The 25,404-nt window shown below is 40.6% G+C and overlaps 1 protein-coding gene across 5 annotated transcripts in view; it reads right to left on the bottom strand.

Moving 5' to 3' along the window:
- Syt16 (synaptotagmin 16) overlaps nucleotides 1-25,404 on the bottom strand; it is a 284,749-nt gene that overhangs the window by 18,659 nt on the left and 240,686 nt on the right. For all 5 annotated transcript variants that reach the window (XM_021179479.3, XM_029484288.2, XM_085830462.1 and 2 more), the window contains 3 exons: nucleotides 19,511-19,764; nucleotides 13,581-14,021; nucleotides 10,458-10,647 (listed from right to left, as the gene is read on the bottom strand). In XM_021179479.3, coding sequence (XP_021035138.1) covers nucleotides 10,458-10,647; nucleotides 13,581-14,021; nucleotides 19,511-19,764 — 885 coding nt within the window. The remainder of the gene's footprint in view (nucleotides 1-10,457; nucleotides 10,648-13,580; nucleotides 14,022-19,510; nucleotides 19,765-25,404) is intronic.

The following is a 25,404-nucleotide window of genomic DNA, read 5'->3' as shown; positions in this document are numbered from 1 at the left end:
ACACAAACATAATTTCACCTCTAACAACAAAAATAACAGGAAGTAACAATCACTTTCCCTTAATATCTCTTAACATCAATGGACTCAATTCTCCAATAAAAAGACATAGATTAACAGACTGGATATGTAATCAGTACCCAACATTTTGCTGCATGTAGGAAACACACCTTAGTAACAAAGACAGATATAACCTCAGAGTAAACAGCTGGAAAACAATTTTCCAAGCAAATGATCTCAAGAAACAAGCTGGAGTAGCCATTCTAATATCAAACAAAATTGACTCAATAGAAACAGATGCATAAAAGTTGGGGCCATAGACAGATGCACTTATCACTTAAAATGAGCGGAATGCCTAGAAACAAACACTTATCTAGGAATAATTGGCCATTCTGGGTCTTTTGTTGTTCCATATCAAATTGAGGATTTTCTTTCTATTTATGTGAAGAATAAGATCAGGATGTTGATTGTGATTTCATTCAATCAGTAAATTTTTTTGGTAGGAAGGTCTTTTTTTACAATGTTAATTCTAACAAGCAATACTCTTGGGAGATCTTCAAATTCGAGTATGTTTCTTAATCTCTTTCTTCACACATTTAAAGTTTTCATTGTAGAGGGTGGGTTTTTTTTTTTACCTCTTCTGTTATATATATCCTAAATATTTTATTTTATTTGATAAACTGGGAAGAGGAGCATGTCCATGATCTCTTTCTCAGCATGCTTTTTACTCAGATATATTAAAACTGGTAAATTTTCTAAATCAATTATGTATCATAACACTTTGCTGAAATTATTGATAATTTCTTCAATTTTTTTAGTCAAATTTTGGGAACATTGGATATAAGACAATATAATCTTCAATTAAAAATAATTTGACTTAATATTTTCCCATTTGTATCCCTTCTCTTGCCTTATTGCTCCAGCTAATGCTTCAATCACATTATGGATGAGCAGTAGGGACAGTGGGCAGGCCTCTCCCATTCCTGATTTTAATGGGGCTTATTAATGGTTTTATTCATTTAGGATGATATTGGCCATGAGTTTGTCCATGTATTTGGTTCATCACATTTATTTCTTATATATGTTAAAAATAAAAAATAAAATAAATGAAAAAATAAAAAGTAAAAAAAGAAGGGTGAATGGGAGAAGACTGTGGGCTCAGTTTACCAAGGTACATAGCATACTTATATCAAAGTGTCTTTATGAAGCCTGTTATACTTACAATGAATATGCAATTAAAATAAATCTAAAATAAAAATAAATAAATAAAAATAAAGGGTCATGAGACCATCACCACCACCTTTCTCTGGAACTCTTCTGCCTCTCAAAGCCTTGCATTCTAAGTACATTCAACACTAACTCATACCCTTCTCTCCATCAGTCTTGGCAATGTCCATTAACCCTACTGCATGACTCTACAATTCTTACTACTCTAAGTATCTCATGTCAACAAAATCATTCAATAAGTTTTGCATAGTTTATTTAAGAAGTGCAATGTCCTCGAGGTTTAAGTAGAGTTTGTCTTGGCTAAACATGTTCTACTTTATGTATTGTCATGTTCCATTTATCTTTGAATCCACCGGTAGATAAATTTTTGCTTCCATATTTAAGAATTGTGAATAACATCAGTGTGAGCATGGTGGTAAAATATCTCAAGTTTTTGTTGTCAGCTCTTTTGTGTATGTTCACAAGAGGACTGGCTCAATCTGACAATAATTCAATATATTTTTAAGAGTTAGCTTACTGTCTTCCACTCCATCTAATCAATCTACAATGCAGAAGGGCTCAACTTTTCCACAGTCTGACTCTTATAACTTGGGAATTCTTGATTACAGCTATCCTAGCAGGAATTAAGTAATACCATACTCTAGTCTATATTGCATTTTCCTGTGACTGATGATGTTGACTGTATTTTCATACTCCTGATGGCCATTGGTATATCTTCTTTGGAAAGATGAGTACTCAAGTTCTGTACCCATTTCAAAATCATACTTTTTGCTATGGAGTTTTAGACATTTTATGCATATTAGATACTAATAATTTTTCAAATGCATAATTATTATTTCCCATATTTTTGGTTACTTCATTATTCTACTGCTATATTTTATTTAATTTTCGTGTGTACATAGGTGATTGTGTGTATATGTGTGTGTACATGTTCATACACGTGACTGTGTGGCAGTCATAGGGCAGTGTTCAGTGTTTGTCCCCACCTTCTACCTTGTTTTATTAAGAATCACCTTAGGAACATTGGGATTAGATACCCATGCTTCCACATCTCAATTTACATGGGTTCTGAGGGTCGAAACTCAGGTCCCCATATTTGCCCTGCAAGCATCTGTCCACTGAGCCATCTTGCCAGCCCCTGCTGTTGCTTTTTGCTTCACATTCGTCTGTGTTTATTTTGCTGCCTGTGCCTTTAGTGTCAAACATAAGAAACCATTGCCAAGCCCACCACCCTGGTGATTTTGCTGTTTTCCTCAAAGATTTTCACATTTTAGGTCTTATGCTGAGTTCTTTGACCCTTTGCAAGTTGACTTTTGCCTAGGATGTGAGATATAGATTCAACTTCATTCTTTTGAATGCATTCAGTTTTCCCAGTCCCAATAAATGAATATGTATATGTATATGCATATACATATATACATAGCTATATATATATAGTCTTAACATCTTTGTCAAAAAATTGAGCATATATGACTATCTCTTAAGCAAATGAAGATCTTAGAATTGTTTGATTTCTAGCTCTCTTTCCAATGCTTGATGTTGCATCTGCACAGGCTTAGACTTCCACTCTTTGTCTGAGTTCAAACACTGGTCATGTTTACTACTGCTCCCAACACCATCTAGCAGGCTTACACTCATTTACAGATTTGTCAGTTCCTTCCTGAATCCATTCCATCCTTCTAATTTCTCTTTCTTTCTTCCCAACATATATTACTTTACTATTCTTTCAATGATTAAACCCTTTCAACTTTCAAGACAAATATTCATTTCTTCCTCTGTTAAAAGAACAAGCTGACATGTTGAGTAGTTAGTTACCTTTGAAGCTTTAGTATTGGCTCTGTGATTGAGAAGTGCATCGCTCTAGTTAGTGTACCCTCATCCTTTGATCAGTCACCAGGGGTTTAAAATGTCTTCATTCAGGTATAATGGACAAGCCATACTGTCTTTTTTTCCTACTGTTTTTAAGATTTTTTTCTTTAGATGAAGCTCATGTATCTGCAGCTGGTCTGAACCTGCCATGTGTATGACAGAGCATCATCTGTCATCCTCCACCCAAGTGTGCATTCCACCATTCCTGATTGATGCTATCCAGAGGACTGAACTCAGGACTCCTGTGCATGCTGGGCAAACATTCTGCCAGCTTAATCCATCTCCAAGTCACTTTTAATAGTTTCTGACTTTGATTATTGTGATAACTAAGTGGATTTTCTAGAAAAAGAAAAATTACTCATATGCATGACATGGTACATTAGTGCCATATCTCAATCTTCATAAGAACTGACCATTAAACTGGGTAGTGGTACGGAAACCTTCAGTCCCAGAACTTGGGACTGAAGCAGATGAATCTCTGAGGCCAGCCTGATCTACAGAGTGAGTTCCAGGACTGCCAGTGCTACACATAGAAATTCTGTCTTGAAAAACCAAAACGAGAGAGAGAGAGAGAGAGAGAGAGAGAGAGAGAGAGAGATACATACATACATACATACATACACAGATAGATAATAAGTGAACAGATGAATAACTGAATGAATGAATGAATGACCATTATTGTAAGTACACAGTGGCTACTAAAACACTGTTTAACTGGAATGGTTCTAAAAGAAGGCCCATGTTCCCATGCCTGTCCATGTTTGTTGACTCCTTCTTCTCCTGTGCTCCATTTGTATACCATCAGCTTTTACTTACTCCTCACAGCAAACAAGAAGCAGCTCTGGTTTGCTTTTCTGTTTTTCTTTCCTCTCCTCTGCTATTGTGACTGCCTAACAAGGTTAACACACTGCTGCTGTTAAGCATTATCATTTAGGTGGTAATTATCACGTGTGACTAATCATGAGCATGCTGAGAAGCTGGGGAACTTGCTGGTTTTAACTGGAGGGGACATCTTAATGATAGCTTTTGACAAGCACCATTATATGTGTCTATATACACATATATACACAGTGCAGAAACACACTATCAATGAAGCAAAGTAGAGATGGAGAAAGAGACATTGCAACAGAATGGCTGACTTCTTCAAAAGATGTCAATGCTTGTGTGTCTGTGGAAGTCTTTTGTCAATCTTATTTCACAAAGAAGGAAATAAAATTCAGAGAGGATCAATCAAATGTGGAGGCTAAGCAATAACTGGGTGACAGGCCTAGGTTAACAGCATAGGGGAACTGCTAAGCTCAAGTGAGTTGCTTTTCCAGGAAACCAAATTTAAGGGACAATCAAATGTTTCCGATTGGTACTGATGACTTACTTAAACATTTGTAAAGCACATGGGTATTGCAGAGAGCTGCAATATGCCAGGTCCCATGTCTCCCCTGCTCTCAACTGTGAACCTGGACTCTCCTTTGCCGCTAGAACAATTGTAGACCAGCCTATACCACTTTAGCCACAATTACAGTATCTACGAAAAGTGAAATTATTGTACACATTTATCAATTTTGGGGATGTGGGGCTTAGGGTTGAAGCTAAGAAAGGAACTACCAAAATGTTAGAGCATGCCATATTAGATAAGGGACTTCCAGGAGGCCAAAGTGGCTGCTTCAGCCTATATCACTGTGATGGCTATTCTTGGATGTCAATAGACCAGGTTGGCTTCAAACTCACAGAGATCCACCTGCCTCTGCCTCTGGAGCTCTGCCACCACTGCCGGGCTTATCTTTTTCTAAATTGCTTATTTTTCTTAGGGAGAAAATTGTAAGACACCACAGAAATTTTTCTGATTGGGTTAAACTGTCAAGTTCAAAGTTCTTTTGTTTTATGATACATCATAAGGCAAGAGAGACTCCCTTTTAAATCTCACTCTTTCTCTCTTTTCGGGCAAGCTGTAAAACCTTAGCAATATTCCAGAGAAGAAAAGTCCCCAAAGGTTTCCTCTCCTTCATACTTGCCTAGGCACCACAGTGCCACAATCACAATCACCTGCAAGGCAGGGCTGATGTGCCCTGCTGACAGAATCGGTGAAGTCACCTAAGCTAAGAGCCTCAAGGGCAGTACTTTGTAACCCTTGCTCCTGTTCACTTCTCAGACATGCCGCTCCCCTAGTAGGTAGTCCCTCGGGGGTCCGCTAACACAGTCTAGGAATCGCTGGCTGTCTTCTCCAGCAGTACACCCAGCATCTTTCCTACCCTGTTCTCACCAACAGCTCATTCACCAACTGGCTCCCATCCTTATCCTCCACGTGTTCCAACTCTGCTCAGTTACCTAATAACACCAAAACTAGATCCTGTGCTTGTCTGATAGCTGTCAATGTAGCGTTCATGCCATAGTTCAGAGCTAACGCTTTCAGTCTCTCCGGCCCTTGGAAGTTCCAGGAGATCCCTTTGCAGAGTTACACAAAGGAGCTTTCTACCTTTCCACCCCTTCCTAATTGGCTTTTCCTCAACTACCAGCATTTCACATAGACCAAAAAAAACCGTTTGTTTCCATTGCTTGGTTTCAGTTTTAATTAAGAGTCTCACAAAAAGCATTGCACATTTTTTTTAAAATATAAAGATACAGTGATATAACATTCACACGGAAAATGAATAACACTCTTCTCAATGATACCTTGGCCAAGGAAGGAATAAAGAAAGAAATTAAAGACTTTTTAGAGTTTAATGAAAATGAAGCCACAACATACCAGAACCTATGGGACACAATGAAAGCATTTCTAAGAGGGAAACTCATAGCTCTGAGTGCCTCCAAAAAGAAACTGGAGAGAGCACACACTAGCAGCCTGACAACACATCTAAAAGCCCTAGGAAAAAAAAGAAAGAAAATTCACCCAAGAGGACTAGACGGCAGGAAATAATCAAACTCAGGGAAGAAATCAACCAAGTGGAAACAAGAACTATACAAAGAATCAACCAAAAGAGGAGCTGGTTCTTTGAGAAAATCAACAAGATAGATAAACCCTTAGCCAGACTCACTAGAGGGCACAGGGACAGCATCCTAATTAACAAAATCAGAAATGAAAAGGGAGACATAACAACAGATCCTGAAGAAATCCAAAACACCATCAGATCCTTCTACAAAAGGCTATACTCAACAAAACTGGAAAACCTGGACGAAATGGACAAATTTCTAGACAGATACCAGGTACCAAAGTTAAACCAGGATCAAGTCAACGATCTAAACAGTCCCATATCCCCTAAAGAAATAGAAGCAGTCATTAATAGTCTTCCAACCAAAAAGAGCTCAGGACCATATGGGTTTAGTGCAGAGTTCTATCAGATCTTCAAAGAAGATCTAATTCCAGTTCTGCACAAACTATTCCACAAAATAGAAGTAGAAGGTACTCTACACAACTCATTCTATGAAGCCACAATTACTCTGATACCTAAACTACAGAAAGATTCAACAAAGATAGAGAACTTCAGACCAATTTCCCTTATGAATATCAATGAAAAAATACTCAATAAAATTCTCGCTAAACGAATCCAAGAACACATTAAAACAATCATCCATTCTGACCAAGTAGGTTTTATTCCAGGGATGCAGGGATGGTTTAATATCCTGAAATCCATCAACGTAATCCATTATATAAACAAACTCAAAGACAAAAACCACATGATCATCTCCTTAGATGCGGAGAAAGCATTTGACAAAATCCAACACCCATTCATGATAAAAGTCTTGGAAAGATCAGGAATTCAAGGCCCATACCTAAATATGATAAAAGCAATCTACAGCAAACCAGTAGCCAACATCAAAGTAAATGGTGAGAAGCTTGAAGCAATCCCACTAAAATCAGGGACTAGACAAGGCTGCCCACTTTCTCCCTACCTATTCAACATTGTACTTGAAGTCCTAGCCAGAGCAATTCGACAACAAAAGGAGATCAAGGGGATACAAATTGGAAAAGAAGAAGTCAAATTATCACTTTTTGCAGATGATATGATAGTATATATAAGTGACCCTAAAAATTCCACCAGAGAACTCCTAAACCTGATAAACAGCCTTGATGAAGTAGCTGGATATAAAATTAACTCAAACAAGTCAATGGCCTTTTTCTACACAAAGAATAAACAGGCTGAGAAAGAAATTAGGGAAACAACACCCTTCTCAATAGTCACAAATAATATAAAATACCTTGGCATGACTCTAACTAAGGAAGTGAAAGATCTGTATGATAAGAACTTCAAGTCTCTGAAGAAAGAAATTAAAGATCTCAGAAGATGGAAAGATCTCCCATGCTCATGGATTGGCAGGATCAACATTGTAAAAATGGCTATCTTGCCAAAAGCAATCTACAGATTCAATGCAATCCCCATCAAATTTCCAACTCAATTCTTCAATGAATTAGAAAGAGCAATCTGCAAATTCATCTGGAATAACAAAAAACCTAGGATAGTAAAAACTCTTCTCAAGGATAAAAGAACCTCTGGTGGAATCACCACGCCTGACCTAAAGCTTTACTACAGAGCAATTGTGATAAAAAGTGCATGGTACTGGTATAGTGACAGACAAGTAGACCAATGGAATAGAATTGAAGACCCAGAAATGAATCCACACACCTATGCTCACTTGATCTTCAACAAGGGAGCTAAAACCATCCAGTGGAAAAAAAGACAGCATTTTCAACAAATGGTGCTGGCACAACTGGTGGTTATCATGTAGAAGAATGTGAATTGATCCGTTCCTATCTCCTTGTACTAAGGTCAAATCTAAGTGGATCAAGGAGCTCCACATAAAACCAGAGACACTGAAACTTATAGAGGAGAAAGTGGGGGAAAAGCCTCGAAGATATTGGCACAGGGGAAAAAATCCTGAATAGAACAGCAATGGCTTGCGCTATAAGATCGAGAATTGACAAATGGGACCTCATGAAACTACAAAGCTTCTGTAAGGCAAAAGACAACGTCAAAAAGACAAAAAGGCCACCAACAGATTGGGAAAGGATCTTTACCTATCCTAAATCAGATAGGGGACTAATATCCAATATATATATATAAAGAACTCAAGAAGGTGAACTCCAGAAAATCAAATAACCCCATTAAAAACTTTCAATATCACAGCTCTATATGTATTATCCCTACCTACAAGACATATTATTTGCAGATGAAGAAACAGATTCGGGATGGCTTAGTAATTCACAGCTGGTAAGTCGAACATGAATTTACAGTGTGGCATATTAACTTCTAGACGATTGTTTCTCACTCAATGCCCATGCTGTACATTTCCCCTGCAGTATCCAGCACACAATGTGAGCTTCCTAACTTGGACTCAAATGGGGCATATCTGTGTCCCACAGCATTATCACTTTTCACATCTCCATCATGTGCCCCAAACATTGTTCAGATATTATCAGATTTCAACAACAGAGGACAGGACATTGGCAGACACTCTGGGGGAGGAGTCTTAAATCAGGATCTTAACAAGTATTAGGCTGCTGTGGAAGGAAAAGCTGGATCTCTGGATCTATCAAAGAGCCTCTAGCTGTGCAATTAATAATCAGTGCCTATTGTACATTCTAAAGAGCTCTCACCTGCCTGAATGGTGACATTGAGTGTGGATTATGCACCTTCTGGTCTAATTTATTACCCAGAGTTCTGGGGCTTTCTCTGCTGGCTTTAACACGGTTTTATTAATGCATGTGTGTTAAGGTGCATAAGCTTATTTGTATGTGCTCAAGTGCACTTGTATGTGTGTGTACATTAATGTAGAGGGTGGGGTTACCATCCTCAGAAACATCATCTACCTCATTTTTAGACAAGGTCTCTCATTGGCCTGGAACTCACCAATTCAGCTATACTGGCTGTTCAGCAAAGTGATGGGATCCTCCTGGATCCTCAATCCCAGTGCTGAGGTTACAAGTGTACCACCATTTCACATGGGTTACGAGGTTTGGTCTCAGGGGTTCATACTTGTAAAGCAAATGCTTTACTAACTGAGGCCATGCCTTAGTTCTGTTTAAAAGTTTAGCTAGCAAGATAGCCACATATAACAGATGCTTGGTAGACTGCAGCACAGTGACTGGTGGGGGTGGAATCAAAGTCTCAGATTCTCAGATTCAGTTGTTGGGCTGACCCTCATCTGGCATCTCTATGTGAAGGCAGAGATCATTGACTGTCTGCATTTGTATTGATTTCTCCATCCTTTTAGTAGGATTCGGGTTCCCCTGGTAAGCAGATTCTTTCTTCTCTACTTCCCCACCTTCACGTTTACCTTCTTATTCAGGAAAGGCTGGAAATAATTCGACAGCATGTTTCTGACTCTCTTGCAGCTAGCATTTCAGATACAAAATATTGCTTCTCTTATTCTTATATTGCTTTGGCAATGCCTGCCAAAGATTACTAATGGACACTCAGTGTGAATTACAATGTGCCAGGGAGCGCAGCCATGTATGAGATGGCCCATGGTACTAGCCGTAGGTAGTACCATGGTACTAGCATGTAGGTCCCAAAAGCAGAAGCTTCCTTTTGTAGGTAACTAAGATCATTAAAAATATGACATGATTTTGTTAACAGTATTATTTCTCTGTTCAGTGTCCAACTTCTTAGGCTGAAGGGCCATTGAGGAACTGGTAGCAGCAGTTGCTTAACTCTTTCTGAGCCTTGCCCTTTAGCCATGGGTGTGGGGAATGAGTTGTCCTGAGAATTTCTTTCTAATGATGACCTCAGAAGCAGTCATTTTCCTGAGGAGATGGTCTGGCATTGCTCCAGATCTATTTTCTTCACTGTTACACAATTACTAACATTTCTGTGTGCTCAGTGTGTATGTTAGGCACTATGCTAAGCCCTTCATGCAAATGTAGCTATTTAAATCTCTCAACACTCCCATCAGGAAGATATTGGCTAATATTGTTTCCAGGTAGGTCAAATATGGTTCAGAGAAGAGATTGCTTGTATAAGATCAGAACAGATTGGGTGAGGAATAACTGAGCTGAGCTGGAATTCAGTCCCAGCTCTGCCTCCCTCCAAAGTCAGAGTTCGGCCTCTTTACTGATGAGGGCCTGTAAAATATTGGCAGATTTCAATCCCTATACATGTTGTATTTCTGAAACGATGACAGTCTTTTTTCCTTAAATAGTTTAAACATACAGATCATCCTAAAGCATGTTGATGTAGATTTAGATTCTTTAGAAGCCTTCTTCAAATTAAATAGACACCTTATAAAAAGCTAGAGCTATTGCTTCATGAAAACATGCCCAAGCCATACCAAGTTTATGTTTTACCACAAAAAATGAAGAACTGAGATGAATAGGCAGGACCTTTTCCATGCTTCTGGAGATCCCAGAGCTAGAGCAGCAGACACATACTCACCAGGAGCCCGGTTAGCAGCGAGGTTGCGGAAATGGCTGCCTTTGATCATTTCCACAGATAATCGCCCTGTTGTGGCATTGTAGGACAGTCCCACCAGCAGCTCTGGCACCCCTCCATGAGACAGTGACTGCGTGGATGAAGCACTGTCACTGTGAGACACCACAGATGGGCTGAGCGGAGACTCTCCACTCTGGAGGGGAAGAACACAAAGAATTCATTGGCCCATGCCGCATCCCTCTCTTTGAGAGAAAGCTGATATTATGTTTGGTGAAATTGTGACCCAGTCGTAATGCCTGCCAAAGATTACTAATGGACACTCAGTGTGAATTACAATGTGCCAGGGAGCGCAGCCATGTATGAGATGGCCCATGGTACTAGCCGACATATTTATTCCAAGAGTAGACTCCATTCAATATTTCCTCTCTAAAGACAAAACAGACAAAGATGTTATTGCTAGTGTAAATCAAACCTTCTAAGATACATGGAGTGTGAATAATACATTTAATATAGGCCAAGATTCCCTCCTGTGTAATTTGTTTCTGAATGTTTCTATGAACCTACCCACTCCAGGCCTGAGTTTTGTCCCTGTTCTCTGCACTCTTGATGAATAAAGCAATACAGAAGATGTTCTGTCTCAAAGATAAAAGAAAGGGCCACCAGGCACTGGTCAGTATATGAAACACCTGGTATCTGGTTCTGCTACTTAAGAAGTAGAGTTCACATAGGAAATATTGCCTCCTGTGGAAAAAAGATTACACAGGAAGTGAGCACTTTCACTAGTTGATATTTGATAGGGAATCACATATGCAGATTATGGATCTTGGTGACCCAGGAGGCAGCAGGTGAGCCGAGAAGAATGCCCAAGCCTTTTCTCCTGTTTATTCATGTGCACTCTTCTGAACGACACCCTTATGCACCAGGCACACTGAGAAGAGGACAGAAGAGAGGAAGTCACTGATTCTCACTGAGTAGCCTGAGTGGCATCGTCAGCCGAACTGGAACAGGCCTGCAGGCCCTCCAGCCCTCCATCATACTGCTTCCTCTAGAGGACACCAATGTTAGGGACTGACCTTAAATCCTTCTTGACTAAAATCCTTTTAAATCCTTAAAAATTTCTTGCCAACATCCCAATAAGCAAAAAACAGTAAAAGGAATCAAATGCTGTGCATGTCCAAGGGAATGTATTCTTTTAACCAAATCATGTGTGTTTCTGAGAGCCCCCAAGCTTCATGGATCCATGATTTGTAAGAAAAATAGCTAGTGGTCTTAACAGGGGCCTTACAGGCTTTGATGCCCAGAAGTTAGAAACACACCAATGAAAAATTTTCATCCTTGGAAGAAAGGCCATATATCTTCATGTTTCTATAGAAACATCTACTGTGGTTCCTCTCACAGTACTGTTACCTACCCGTACCAAAGTTCTTAATCTGCATCCATCACTTAGTCCATAACACATAGTCGTATAGATGGTATGTAATCATATTCAACAGTAGCTGATAAATGAGGTATTTTCCTCCATCAACATTCCTTCATGATGGCTCCTTCTCCCCATTCAGCCTGTATCCTCAGTACAGAGCCCAGGGCTGACACTGACAAGAAAGGATGTGGCTACACTCACTCCTGGGCTTCACACTGCAGGGCCTCTTTTTGACTCTTCTCTGAATTCTGTTCTTTATGATTTTATGATTTTATTTAAAAAAAAAAGAATTTATGAAGATGTGAGACACAAGCAGGTTTGTGCCTTCTTGAGCTCATTCTAACCCTTGTGTCAGAAAACAGTAGAAGCTTGGAGGCCACCAGCAGGAGACCATTCCACTAACCCACCGGAGAGCTGTGCTTTGCTTCTATCTAAAGAGAATTCACAGCTTTCAGCTGGTAAAGAGAGGTCATGGGTGAGTTCTACAATTTTGGAGCTAGAGACAAAAAAGATGAGCTTGCCAGCAGGCAGGGCTGGGAAGACAGCAGGTGGCATCGATTTAGAGAGGCAAAAATCAGGATTTCCAGTTTGGAGATGTTCAGGCAGAATTAGAACTTTAGATGGGTAGACCTTTTTGGAACATGTCTTTGTCCTCTTCCATGGCTGTGCGTGCCCTCCCTTTGTCTTGACTATCTGCCCACACACGTCACCAGTCTTGTTCTCTCTATTGCTTGAGCTATGTGTTTGTTTTTTTTTTCCTTCGTCATCTCAAAACATTCTCCTGGTCATTCTAAGCAACGTGTATCCTCTGAAACTTTACCAGGGGCTGCCTATCAACACCCTCAATCACTAGTCTATAGAATAATAGCAGTCTGCTTGCTTAGGTAGCCATTTGGCTTCTACAGTCCATGACAGGATGCATTTCCAATGAATGACTGATTGGTTGACTAACACATAGCTGTCTGATCTTTTGACACATGTTCATAAAAAGAGATCTTCACATTACATGATAGATGTACAGTGATAAGGCTGGCTACCTCCCAGACCTCCAAGCTCTGCAAGTTCTGGGCTAGGAAGAGGAGTAAGATGCATGGTAAGAAAACAGCCATAAAACTGGAAGGTCCCCTATGTGGCAGGCATTCAGGGTTGCTAATGCAGGATGGTTCTGAATCCTTTCTAAGAGCCTTGCCTTGAAAGTTCAGAAATACCCACCTGCAATTCCTGCACTTGGGAAGCTAAGGTAAGGGCATTGTGTGTTGGATCCTAGGCATCCTAGGTTACAGAATGAGCTTGAGGCCAGCCTGGGCTATGTAGTAAGATTCTTGTTTCAAGAAAACCAAAACAACAAAAGTACCATGTCTATGAATCATCCTAATGCATAGGGTAGGGATAGAAGTCATATGGATGCTTACCCACTAAGTCAAAAGCCCAGCCGCCTCCCCAGGTCTTGCCATGCCCTCCCCCCACGTTGCCACTGCCATTTCCTAAAATGGGTAGAAAACACATCCATCAACTTATCAGGATGACAGGCTGGAAAGACCCACTGTCCATGAAGTGCAAACCATGGCTTATAAGGATGAGGAGAGCCAAATGGAAAATTAAATTAACGTCTGTGAATTCACAAGCTGAATGTTGTAAATCAAGGGCTGACAATCCCGGGTCTTTGAACACACCGCATCATTAGCAGCGCCATTTAATATACTCACGCTCAGATTACTTCTTGGCTCCAGAACCAGAGTCACTTTCATTTCCCCTTCTGGGTGCAAGTGGCTGAGACAGAACAGCTTCTCTCCCATCATTCTCTCCCGGGTCATCTTACGGGCAGCATACAGGCGGAAGCGGACAGCACAGGAAGCCACATCTCTGGGCTCCAGCTTGGTGAAGGTGACCTTTTCCTTGAAGACAGGGTTGGGCCCTCTCTGTATGTTCGTCTTACCCCTCTGTTTCTTGCTGGGCAGCAGCACTATGTGAACTTGCCAGGAGTTGACACCACTTCGGTCCTTATCTGGGAGACCCTGTGCTCTCACAATGGTCACAGTGAGTTTCTGGGTTACAGCTCTATATTCAAAGATGACATCGAGGTCACCACATTTTGAGATAGGCTCCAAAAGCCTGGGTGGTACCTGCAGACTGGTGCCATCCTGCTCCTGTTACAAGCAGAGGGAAAAAGTGAAGACTGGAAATGACAGTGACTTATTACACAATGACAGGCTGCTGCCCCTCGGAGCTTTCTTGGCTCCCAAGCTTCCTGACTGCCAACATATGACCTTCTGTGTTAGGAAGGTCTGTTTACTAAATTCTCTCCAACAGACTGTGAATTCTTGGTGGCCACAGTGCCTGGTACCAGGCAAGCTTTTGAGAATGATTTTTTTTTTGTTTGTTTTTGTTTTGTTTTTCGAGACAGGGTTTCTCTGTATAGCCCTGGCTGTCCTGGAACTCACTTTGTAGACCAGGCTGGCCTGTAACTCAGAAATCCGCCTGCCTCTGCCTCCCGAGTGCTGGGATTAAAGGCATGCTCCACCACGCCCGGCGAGAGTTGAGAATGATTTTTAAGTGAATAAATGAAGCTCTTATGTCTTTTAAAGTTCAGAAACTTGTATTGCCTCGTGAAAAGTACAATTGTCCTCTATGACTTAAACCAACTGAGACATGGTGTCATTAATTGAGCCAACTATCAACTATGTAAATGCCAAGAGGCAACTTTGGGTCACCAGGAGTAATTGATGAGCCTAAACCTGTTGTCCACAAATCAGAACTTTCCTATAGGCAAAAAGTCTCAAATTTCCTGGGAGAAAAGACTAATGGCTGAGCTTCTCCAACCTAATGGCCACCTGAGTCATTCAAGGATTCTCATTAAGTCAGGGGTTGGGGCAGAGACTCCATTCTTCTGTGATGCTTGCCAGAGAAGTTGGCTACAGAAAGTCAAGACTCAGGAGGTCATTCAAAGTAAAGTCTAAAGAGATCATTCATAGCAGCCAATAAGCAAAAGCCCCGCTGCAGCCAGAATACGTGGGTTAAAATCATAGGTCTACCACTGGCTAGTGTTTTGAGTCCTGGCCAAACTGGAAAGTGCATGCTAGTATATGCCTTTTTGAAAGAGTCGGGTTGCAAAACTATAGAAATGTAGCCAGGCTGTACAGTAAACTTTTCTACACTCTAGGTAGATTGCCTATTTTAGTGTTTTACTGTTTTCTTTGTGTCTTAATCTCTGCATATGCCTATATGACATCTATGGGCATGTACACACACACACACACACACACACACACACACACACACACGTACGTGTGTGCGTGTGTATTTGATGAATGAGTGAAATAAATATGTGAGCCTGGTTTTGAAAAGAGAGAGTGAGTAGGGTTGTGAGGTTCTAGTCAAGATGAAAATCTGTCTTCAACCAGACTCCTTAATTATTCCTAACATTGGTATGGAGCTGCCTCTTTTCAAGTATGCCTCTCTGCTTATGGAATGTCACCCTTGGCTATCAATTTACTTATTGACAAATTACTCTGGTCTACTGCCCTTACTGGGAAACCTAAACTGCACATCATTTACTGTAATGACCACCACACCAACAAATTACTAGTAATGTCAATATAATGTTTAACTTTTCCCTGAAGGCCCGAGTCTTTCCTAACAAAAAGGGTCTCATAGTGAACCCTTGTTAATGTAAATCCATTCTTTATCTATGGAACTGGACTCGAGTTCAAAGATTACTTCAAAACTACAACAAAATACCTCAGTATGTGCATTTATCAATGAGACTTTCCCAGGGAGTCATGGGGAAGTAATCGTGCCGTGGAATCAAATGTTCTTTAGAAGCCATGACTGCTACTTCTTATCAGCTCTATAACACTGGGAACATTATTTCATACTTTCCATTATCTTTCTTCAATAGTAAAATAAAGATGATACCCACTCCATAGGGAGGCTGTGCGAAGTAGAAGTCTTGACATATAGGAGACAGCTAATAAACGCCCTTCCCTTTTAAGATTCAAATTAGCCAAGAAAACTCAGCTTTCTTATAGCATAAGGGACGCTCCTTCTATCCTCTTCCCTGTGCATGCAATCACGCATGAGCATTTCTATTCAGAGGTACTTAGTTTCAAGTGATAAAAGTGGTTGCTATAGAGACTTCTGAATACAACTGACTAGTGTATATATAATATTAGAAACAAGTCTCCAAGGAATTCAGCTAACTGAAAAACCAAGGCAGAATCTTTTCTTAAGCTCCTGTCTCCCCTTAAAACTCCCATCTATTTTAGCCTGCTCTTGATCATCTACATAGCTTGCCTAGATGTAGGTTGTAATAGCTAGCATCTTTCAAGTTGTTCTTAATGTCAGGTGTCATATCAAGTCTGCTCTGGCACACTTAGGATCCTCTTGGCTTCATTTCCTCTAAAAGAGTCTCTTACCTTCTGCTCATAAAATATAAAGCTCAGCTCTCATTATTGATCCATTGGTACCAAAGCATTCTGCTGCCCACCATGTTTGGAAAGGGCAGAGTATGCACCATCATTAATACCCTAGGCAATATGCTTTTTCCCTTTGGCAAGATGAACTTAGAGCAAATAATAATCTCTTGGAGTATGAGCCACAGGATAAAACAATTGGTCATACTGAGTGGTGGCCAACTCAAGGACAGATTCCATCCAGGGCCTCTCTCCTTCCCTCCCTCATTCCTGAACCCTTCATTGAGAATGTGCTCAGTAGCAAAGGAGGAAACAAAAGTTTTCAGCTCTTACTAGGGAACCCAACTAAGAAATCCTGTGCTTTGTAATATTTATATCTGCCTAATGAGCTAGTATTTTTAACATCATTATTTCATGGGAAGAGAAACTAAAGCGAAAATGGGCTATGTAACTAATACACTTCCAATAGGAGGGTCCATATGCCAGGCCAGGGTCATTCAAGATTTTTACTCCAGCAGCCTAAGAGCAGACCTTAAGCAGTCAAAATCCCAAACTTGTGTTAAACCACATGACCTACTTCTTTCGGCCAACCCTTTCACCATAGATGCTTCTATGCTTACTGAGTGTGAGAGGAAGATGGGAGGTGGTAGCGATGGAAGTTGGATGGCAGTATTGTAAATTCATTCTCTTTCAGGCCTCTGCTCTTAATATTAGGTAGGAGTCAGTAGCTTTATCATCTACTTCAATGCCAAGGCTAAAAACACAGTGCCTGGTAATTAGGCTCTCCCACATGTCCATCAGCTACCTATTCAGGTAAGTGCTTGCTGCACCCGCAGGCTTCTGGGAAGTCCCGGGCAGAGCTACTGCAATTGCTCTGAGAAGATCAGGCCAAGACCAGCTCTGGACAGCAGCTGGGCTCCTGAAGGGCCAAGCCCAGCTGTTGCTCATGAAAACTGGGTTTTGCAGCCTCGACCTGGGTTGATTTGAGACAGAGATTTGTGAAGGTTTGTATTTTCATAGCAATTAATTATTTCAACACGTTACCTATCACCAGGCCACCAAAGGGGCTCCTTGTACGGGTACTGTTAATACTGCTAATCTGTTTGACCTTCCTGCAAGGTAAAACTCTCTTCCTTCTTATCCCCATTTGGCAGATTTTAATTAACTTCTCAAGGCCAACCAATTAATCAGTCGAAAGCAGAGAGGGAAAGTGGGACATCTGTCTCTCTGTGTGGTTGAAATTTCCAGCCACCTTCCCATTGTTTCTCCCACCAAGTCCCAGGTCTGCAGGAGAAAGTCAATGGTCCCTGCCAGCTGAGGGTAAACTGGAAAATCCATGATCATAGCAGGTAGCCAGTCTGCATGAGGCCCTTTCCTTCGGAGACAAAATAAAGGATTCCTTGAGCTCCCCTGTCCTGATTTTCCCCTTTAAGGTGGAAATGCTTGCATCAAACTGTCAAAACCCACGTTACGTTTAAAGATTTTCTGTCAAACTGAAAAGCCTTTCTGTTTTAGTAAGATAGTGTTGATGTCACCGTGGGGCCCAAAGTAAATGGATCCACAATACGTTCTGGATGCCAGCTCCGCCAGGGAAGACAAGGTTCTTAACACGGCTAAGAGACAAATAAATCAATGCTTAAGAGTCGAGCTACGACTGCAGGGCAGGCGGTTACGGGAACTGCTTGAGCTCTCTGTGAAGTTCTACAGTAGGAGCACCAAATTACAGTTTTTGTCTCAAAATAGATAGGAGGTTGAATGGTGCACATGGAGCTGTCTGGGTATTTTTGGAGTCTGGGAACATTCAGTACCCTCGGCATAAGTCATCTATTAAAGCACCAGGAGGCAGGGAAATGGGAGGTTCCTTGGAAAAGGCAAGCCCAAACCTAATGGCACAATTATCAGGGAGACAGAGTTATCAACAGGCAGGTAAATAGTTGTGTTTTTTGGTTGTTTTGTTTTGTTTTGTTTTGTTTTTTGCAGTGAGGGAGACAAAGGGAACATTTTTAAACATTGTGTGGGATTTGATTCGCCACTGAGCACTAACACCATGGCAATGCAGACCTGTACTCTCTCTCTCTCTCTCTCTCTCTCTCTCTCTCTCTCTTTCTCTCTCTCTCTCTCTTTAACAAAACTGGTGACAGTTAGGAGCTCTGGATACCTGTGTGGGAAGGACTGACTAACAAACCATAAACCAGGTATCTGAGTTTCTATTTCTGGTTCTCAGTAAAAGCACCATCATAGAGGCACCAGCACATACATGAACGAGCGTGTGCATAGGGCTTCTTACACATGCCCTGCAGCTCCCCCACTAACTGGCAAACAGCAAAGCCTTGGACCATGAATTGCTACAGCTTTCTTTTTGCATTTCTTTAAGCATTTAGTGTGTGTGACCTCTAGGTGCTTCTGAAGAGATTCAACCCCATGTATTCCCTCTGGCTGTAGAAATCAACTCATTCTCCAGTTCTATCTCTGCACATTATATTGAAGTCATATAAAAATTGAATATTCATTAGTAATTTCAACTAAGTTGACTTCCAGCTAATGCTTCTTAATGTTGGGCCATAATTTTAGAAGGGTGGAACTCACAAAGAACAATCAGAGATGCCCGTGGGATAAAGCAACGCTTGTAAAACCCTAGACTGAAGTAGCTGGTGTCCCTCTCCATTATGGCTGCCATCATTATCACAGATAGCTCTATAGATTAAAGACAAACTTTAATTGAAAGACCAGTTCATAAACTGCATCGTTCATCAAGTGTTTATTACAAAAAGCAGCTTCAGTGACCAGAATATGTTACTCTTGGTGCTGCCTCCCACACCTCTAACTCAATTCAAAGCTGACACCTACAAACCCTCGTCATGTCTTCACTTTAGTTAAACTCTCCAATAATTCTTATTTTAGCAAACATAGTGCAGGATTTGGGGTGAAATAAAATAGAATTCACTTTTCCAGGAAGGAAAGCAACCAAGTTCTCCAAAGATCTAGAGATCCTTTTGTATGAGAACATTCCTGATAGCTCTTCACTTCTCCCACTGCATGCTTCTGCTGCTCCCATTTTGAAAGAATGTATTTGTGATTCTTTTATTGTAAGGTTTTGTGTGTGTGTTTTGTTGTTGTTGTTGATTTTAGATCAAGCAGTACTTCCTTTCTGGAGGAATCAGGTAAGGAGGCAGAAGAGATGAATGAGTGGATGGTACTAAAATGAAGAAGACACAACAACTTGCCTCTGGACTCCACAGAGAGGAGCTGTGGGTGGCATAGGAATCTTCAAAGCCCCGACTCACAAAAGCTGTCTCCGTCTCCAGAATGCCATCTGCACAAGGACGACCGAGGCTTCTGACCATGCCCATCTCCGGACGGCAAGGGCCATGGTGCCTGATGTTCCTGCTCTCCCAGGGGGATTGTGGGAGAATGGAAATGGGGCGGTCTTCATAAGACAGAATCTCAGAATAACTGAGTTGGCTGGTTCGATCCAAATCTAAATTTGCAATTAAAAAAATTTCAAATGGATTGTATTTTCATACCTTTTGGTCTAGAAAAATTGAACAATTGCAGACATAACAATCAAGATCACAGGGGAAAAATGTATAACAATAACATCTTCATAAACAATATCACCCATATGATGGATAAACTTTGCCCTTATAGTAAAAAAGAAAACTGGTTCATTATGTGTGATAAAGTAGGCAAGGGTCATGTCCTTAAGGCCAGCCTGGGCTACAGAGTAAAAAAAAAAAAAAGTCTTTTAAAAAAAAAATGAAATCCCATTAAAAGTAAAGAGCTACTGTATTTGAGCCACAGAAGTTCTAATGTGTGAACCATGATCCTGAACAATGTTCATATCTTCTGAACACTTACTTTCTTACCTAAAAATATGTTTTAAAAGCCATCAATGGGTCTTTATGGATGTCAAACAGTATCAGGCAGACAGCAGCAGAATTTTCCCATAAATACGAGATTCTTACTGGCCTGGCTCAAACTTGATCCTTCCACCTCACAAACCCCAGTATCCACAGCATCCCAGCCCACCATCCACATCTACTTCTGCTCTCACTGGCTGTGCTTCTCTTCTAGGTCTTGTCCACACAAAGGACCATCAACTCCTGAACTACCCCTGACTCCTTCCTGTTCAGTGTTTTTCTCTCACTCTCTCTTCCCTTCCTCCCATTCTGAAGCCTTCTGAGCAGAGGTGATCTGGTCACCACAGAAGACTAGGGAGCACAGATGAGCAGAGGGTGATCTGGTCACCACAGAAGACTAGGGAGCACAGATGAGCAGAGGGTGATCTGGTCACCACAGAAGACTAGGGAGCACAGATGAGCAGAGGGTGATCTGGTCACCACAGAAGACTAGGGAGCACAGATGAGCAGAGGGTGATCTGGTCACCACAGAAGACTAGGGAGCACAGATGAGCAGAGGGTGATCTGGTCACCACAGAAGACTAGGGAGCACAGATGAGCAGAGGGTGATCTGGTCACCACAGAAGACTAGGGAGCACAGATGAGCAGAGGGTGATCTGGTCACCACAGAAGACTAGGGAGCACAGGTGAGCAGAGGGTGATCTGGTCACCACAGAAGACTAGGGAGCACAGAGTAAAGCAACCAGGGCCTCTCCATATAACTGTTTTCTTTTTAGAACTACCTCTAGGTTAACCACCTCTGCTCTAATGCATTTGTTTCAACCTTTAACTGAAATATCCATCTGTATATGCATTCATATTGTTAAGAACTAAGATGTATTAAAGCTGGTCTGGGAATGTCTGAGCTGGTAAAACACTGGCTTTATAAGCACAGGGATCTAGGTCCAATGTCTGCTGCCAATATAAAATCCTTAGCATTATTTTTTTTTTTGCATTCCCCCTGTTTGCCTCCACTCCACTGCCTTTTCTTTCCTCTCTTCTCCTCTCCTTTCCCATATCCCCCCCCCCCGTCCCCCAGCCCTACTCACCCTGTTCATCCCCTTTAATGTCAGCAGACAAAGCAAATCTGGCGAGTTCCTCCCAAGCAACAGTCCCAGCCAGTACTTCAGCCCACCCCAGCTAAGATGTTCTATCTCTTTAGCCTCCAGTCCCTCTCAATATTCCCCAACCTAGGATGAAAGAAAAGGAGAGGCAGAGACAGGAGTGAGTGAGACATCAAAGAGACTTCCCCAGTTCAGCTCTTATACACCCTAGCAGTTCCTCCACTGAGTCTAGGAACTTCAGCTACAGCATAGGCTCCCAGAAAGCATAAGCACACATAGTCTGAATCTATGGCTACTTCTTCACTAAATCCTTGAATAACCTTCCAACAGACTCATACTTGCAAATAGTTGAAGCATCTGGGTGGGAAGCAAACCAGAGCCTTGGTGACCAGGATATATAGGACCAATGCTTTGCCGCAAGCTTAAAATATATAATGTACGTCTTGGAAATGGTTCAGGAGTTAAAGTACTTGCCATGCAAGCATGAATGCTGGAGTTTGGATGCCCAGAAGCCACACCAGTATGAGATGAGCATGATGACCCATCTGGAATTTCTGTGTTCAGGTGGCAAAGACTAGGAATTCCTAAAACAAGCTGTCTGGATAAACCTTATTAGAAAGCTCTGAGTTTGAGAGACTCTGCCTCAATGACCAAAGAAGAGAATGATCAAGGAAGATTGTGAACATCAGGCCCAAATTTCCACACACATGTTCATACATATGTTCATGCACCATGCACCTACATGACATGCACACAGACACACACACACAGACACACACATACATACACACACACACTCCATACACATGAGAATGAAATATATACTCAGTCTCTCTCATATATATATATATATATATATATATATATATATATATATGTCTACATATATAATGTATATACATTCTTATGTGTATTTTTTAAATACTATCCATGTAGACCATATTAGCACAACTTTGGACTCTGGCTTTATTTTTCAAAGCCATACCAGTCACTGAAAAAAACTCTTCTTTCTGTTGTGTTATTCTTAAATATTTTGTTCAGACTCCCTAGATACACTTTCACAGGATACCACAAAAAAATGTTACATCCATACTTTCAGATGTTTAGCAAACACACTTTTTAAAAAAGCTATAGAAAATCACAGAATGCATGAAACTTCTCATGTAAAAACCTACAATAAAGCAGGATTTTCTTCTAAGTCTCTAATTAGCACACCCATTCCTCACATACATGAACAGTGAGATGTCCTATTAAACAGTGGGCCATCTATCAATGTGTGCAGCACCCAGCAGGACTTCAGTATAAAATCTAACTTTGTCAAGAAATTATCCCCATAAAATTGTCTCATGACTTTAACTCCTATGGTGATAATACCTAGATCAGTAATGTGGGGACTTTCAACAACTACATTAAGCCTTGAAGCATTATTCATAACTGAAAAAAGTAGAACTATATTAATGTAACAATGCATTTTCCATGACAGACAAGCAAAGGATAAATTAGAAAAAATCAAATCTGGGTTACAAGTAGCAAGAAGAAGGAATTTGAAATGGGTCACCTTTCTGTACAATAGTGTTCCCTTGTCTTTAAATGACAGAATCACATCACCTTAAACACATACGTAAAAGTAATAGCCTATTTTCAGAGAAATAGATCCAGACTTCTTAGAGCCATAACTATATCTCATCAAGTATATTTATATGGTCAGAGAAAGTATCTAACTTGTTTAGTTTATGATCACTTTAATGGAAAATTCTATTATCTAATTACTTCCTTTAACACTCTATATCTGTCCACATTAAAAAAATTGTTACTTACTATTCATAATGGTCTACCTGCACAGTATCTTAACTAGATTATGGGTGCCAATTATTTGAATTCTAATAGGAATTGATGTGATGCTATTCTGCAGGTGTGGCTGGGGTTCACAATCAGTTGACTTCAAGTATAGGAGATAACCCTGTACAGTTAGCTGAAAGGCTAGCGAGAACTGAGGCTTCCCAGGAGGAGAAGAAAATGCATCTACACATGGAAGTTCTAGCTCATACCTGAGAGTTACATCCTCACAGTCTGCTCCAGGGAGATCAGAACTGGGGATTTCTGTGTCTGCCAACATGATCAAATCAGCTAATTCTTTGCAATAAGTCTTTAGAAATCCACAAATATATGTATATAGTGTGCGTGTACACACACGCACAAATACATTGCCGATGACTTCATAGTGTGTGTGTGTGTGTGTGTGTGTGTGTGTTTGTGTGTGTGTGTGTCTGTGTGTGTGTTCCTGGTCCTATTTCTCTGGTTGGTACACTATTCCATATAAAACTGGCTAGAGACACTGGGGATATGAGTTGTTTTTTAAATGATATAAAGAAGAGGTTATCTGTTTTTTATAAACCATCTTAGTGGGGATACCTAACCTTTAAACACTTTTGTCATCTACAAAGTTCACACTCAAAAAGTCCACAATAGCATTATGAATTTTTAAGTCTCATAGTGTTTTAAATAAGTTTATTATTTTGCATCTGGGCCACATTCATAGCTCTCCTGGCCACAGGTAGCCTCCTTGCTAACAGTTGGACATGCCAACAAGGAATGCCTACAAGGAGCAGCTATTCTTATTGAGCATTAAGGTTACTGCTTAAAACAAACCAAAAAAGCAACCCAGCAAGTCAACAATTCTGCAATAGACTTATACTCTGCCTGGAACTCAGGCTTTCCATGACAGGAAACGTGAAATCACGAACTTTACAGGCAAATGGATGGAACTAGAAAGGTACCATCAAGTGAAGTAATCCAGACCCAGTATGACAAACATTGTACTTCTCCTTAGGCTCCTAGCTCCAAATCTTCCAATGTGAGCATATAGCCTGTGGATGGAAGAGTCATTGTACACTGAGGTTGTGGCCACTGGTAGATTGCCTATGCCTCAGTGAGTAGTCTTATCACCACAGTCACGTGTGCGTCACTGATGGAATCGACTGGATTCTGTTGGTTTGGATGGGTGATGGAGCTAGGGGAGTAGTAGGAACAGATGAGATGGGATGGATTTGATCAAAATACCTGTATACCTGTATGAAATTCTCAAAGAGTAAATTAATTATTTAATAAAAGAATGTACTGACAACAATGTAGAGCAACACTAAATTAGAAGCATGCGGTGGGGGGAGGGGGAAAGCATGGTTTGGAATACTTTGCTGATGACTTCATAAGGAATCCATCATGGCCTCACTTAGGGGAAACATGGGATATAATAAGCTACGTGAAGCTCATTTCAAATTAAGACCTCAAGTTGATTTTGAACATTTAATTTCACTGTCCAACATTTTAATGCTTTTTTTAAACAGAAAGAATGCCTACAATTAAGCTGAATCTAAGTAAAATAAATTAGCTAAATGAAAAGTAGACAAAATATAAAGAAATATTTATTCTCTATCATTAAATAATTTCAGTGCTATAATGATGAATTAAAAAAAGAAATGGTAGGAAAAAATAAGCAATGCAAACATGAATCTTCCCACAGCTTTAATGACCTCAAATTTAGCTTGCAGCTATTTCTATAAAAATCCTTTGGATTTTCCTCAGAATTTACAGTAATTCACTCAATGTGGTAGACTTTGTCCCCTGTCCAATAGAGGGAATTTCATCTTTTCTGTCACTACCTGTCAAAATTTCAAAATTACTAGTTCTGACAAGGATAAGTTATCATGGATTCCAGGAAGGTAAGTCAGAGTGGCTGTCTCCATTCTCTCAGAGCCTTGGCCATTTCTATAAATCAAAACCCAGACGCCGAGGCTTCTGGGAAATGGAACCATTAGCTTTAGAATTAAACAAGTGACTCCCAGGGAATCAACTACTATTAACTTTCATTAGCCCACATTTGCCTGCTTGGTGGAGAGAAAGGAATGCAGAGTAGAACACTAGGGAACAGGAGAGAATGGGGGAGGGAAGGCAGAGGGTCTGCAGCCATTGATGCTGTGGTTTGTTAAAATAGGTCGTGTTGGCTTGTGTCAAAACATTTAACTGCATGACGAGTAGTGAGCTTTTCCTGCCCTGCAAACAGGATCCTGTTGGCTAGTTGAGCCTTTGTCCTTTTTCTACTTGTTCTGCTCCCATTACCAAATCACAATCTCTCTTTTATCATCTCTTAGTTCCTCT

The sequence above is a fragment of the Mus caroli genome, unplaced genomic scaffold (assembly GCF_978045245.1).
Source record: "Mus caroli unplaced genomic scaffold, Mus_caroli_1 scaffold_14, whole genome shotgun sequence".
Classification (NCBI taxonomy): Eukaryota; Metazoa; Chordata; class Mammalia; order Rodentia; family Muridae; genus Mus; species Mus caroli.
The sequence above is the reverse complement of the archived record's forward strand: the minus strand, read 5'-3'. Positions and strand labels throughout refer to the sequence as shown.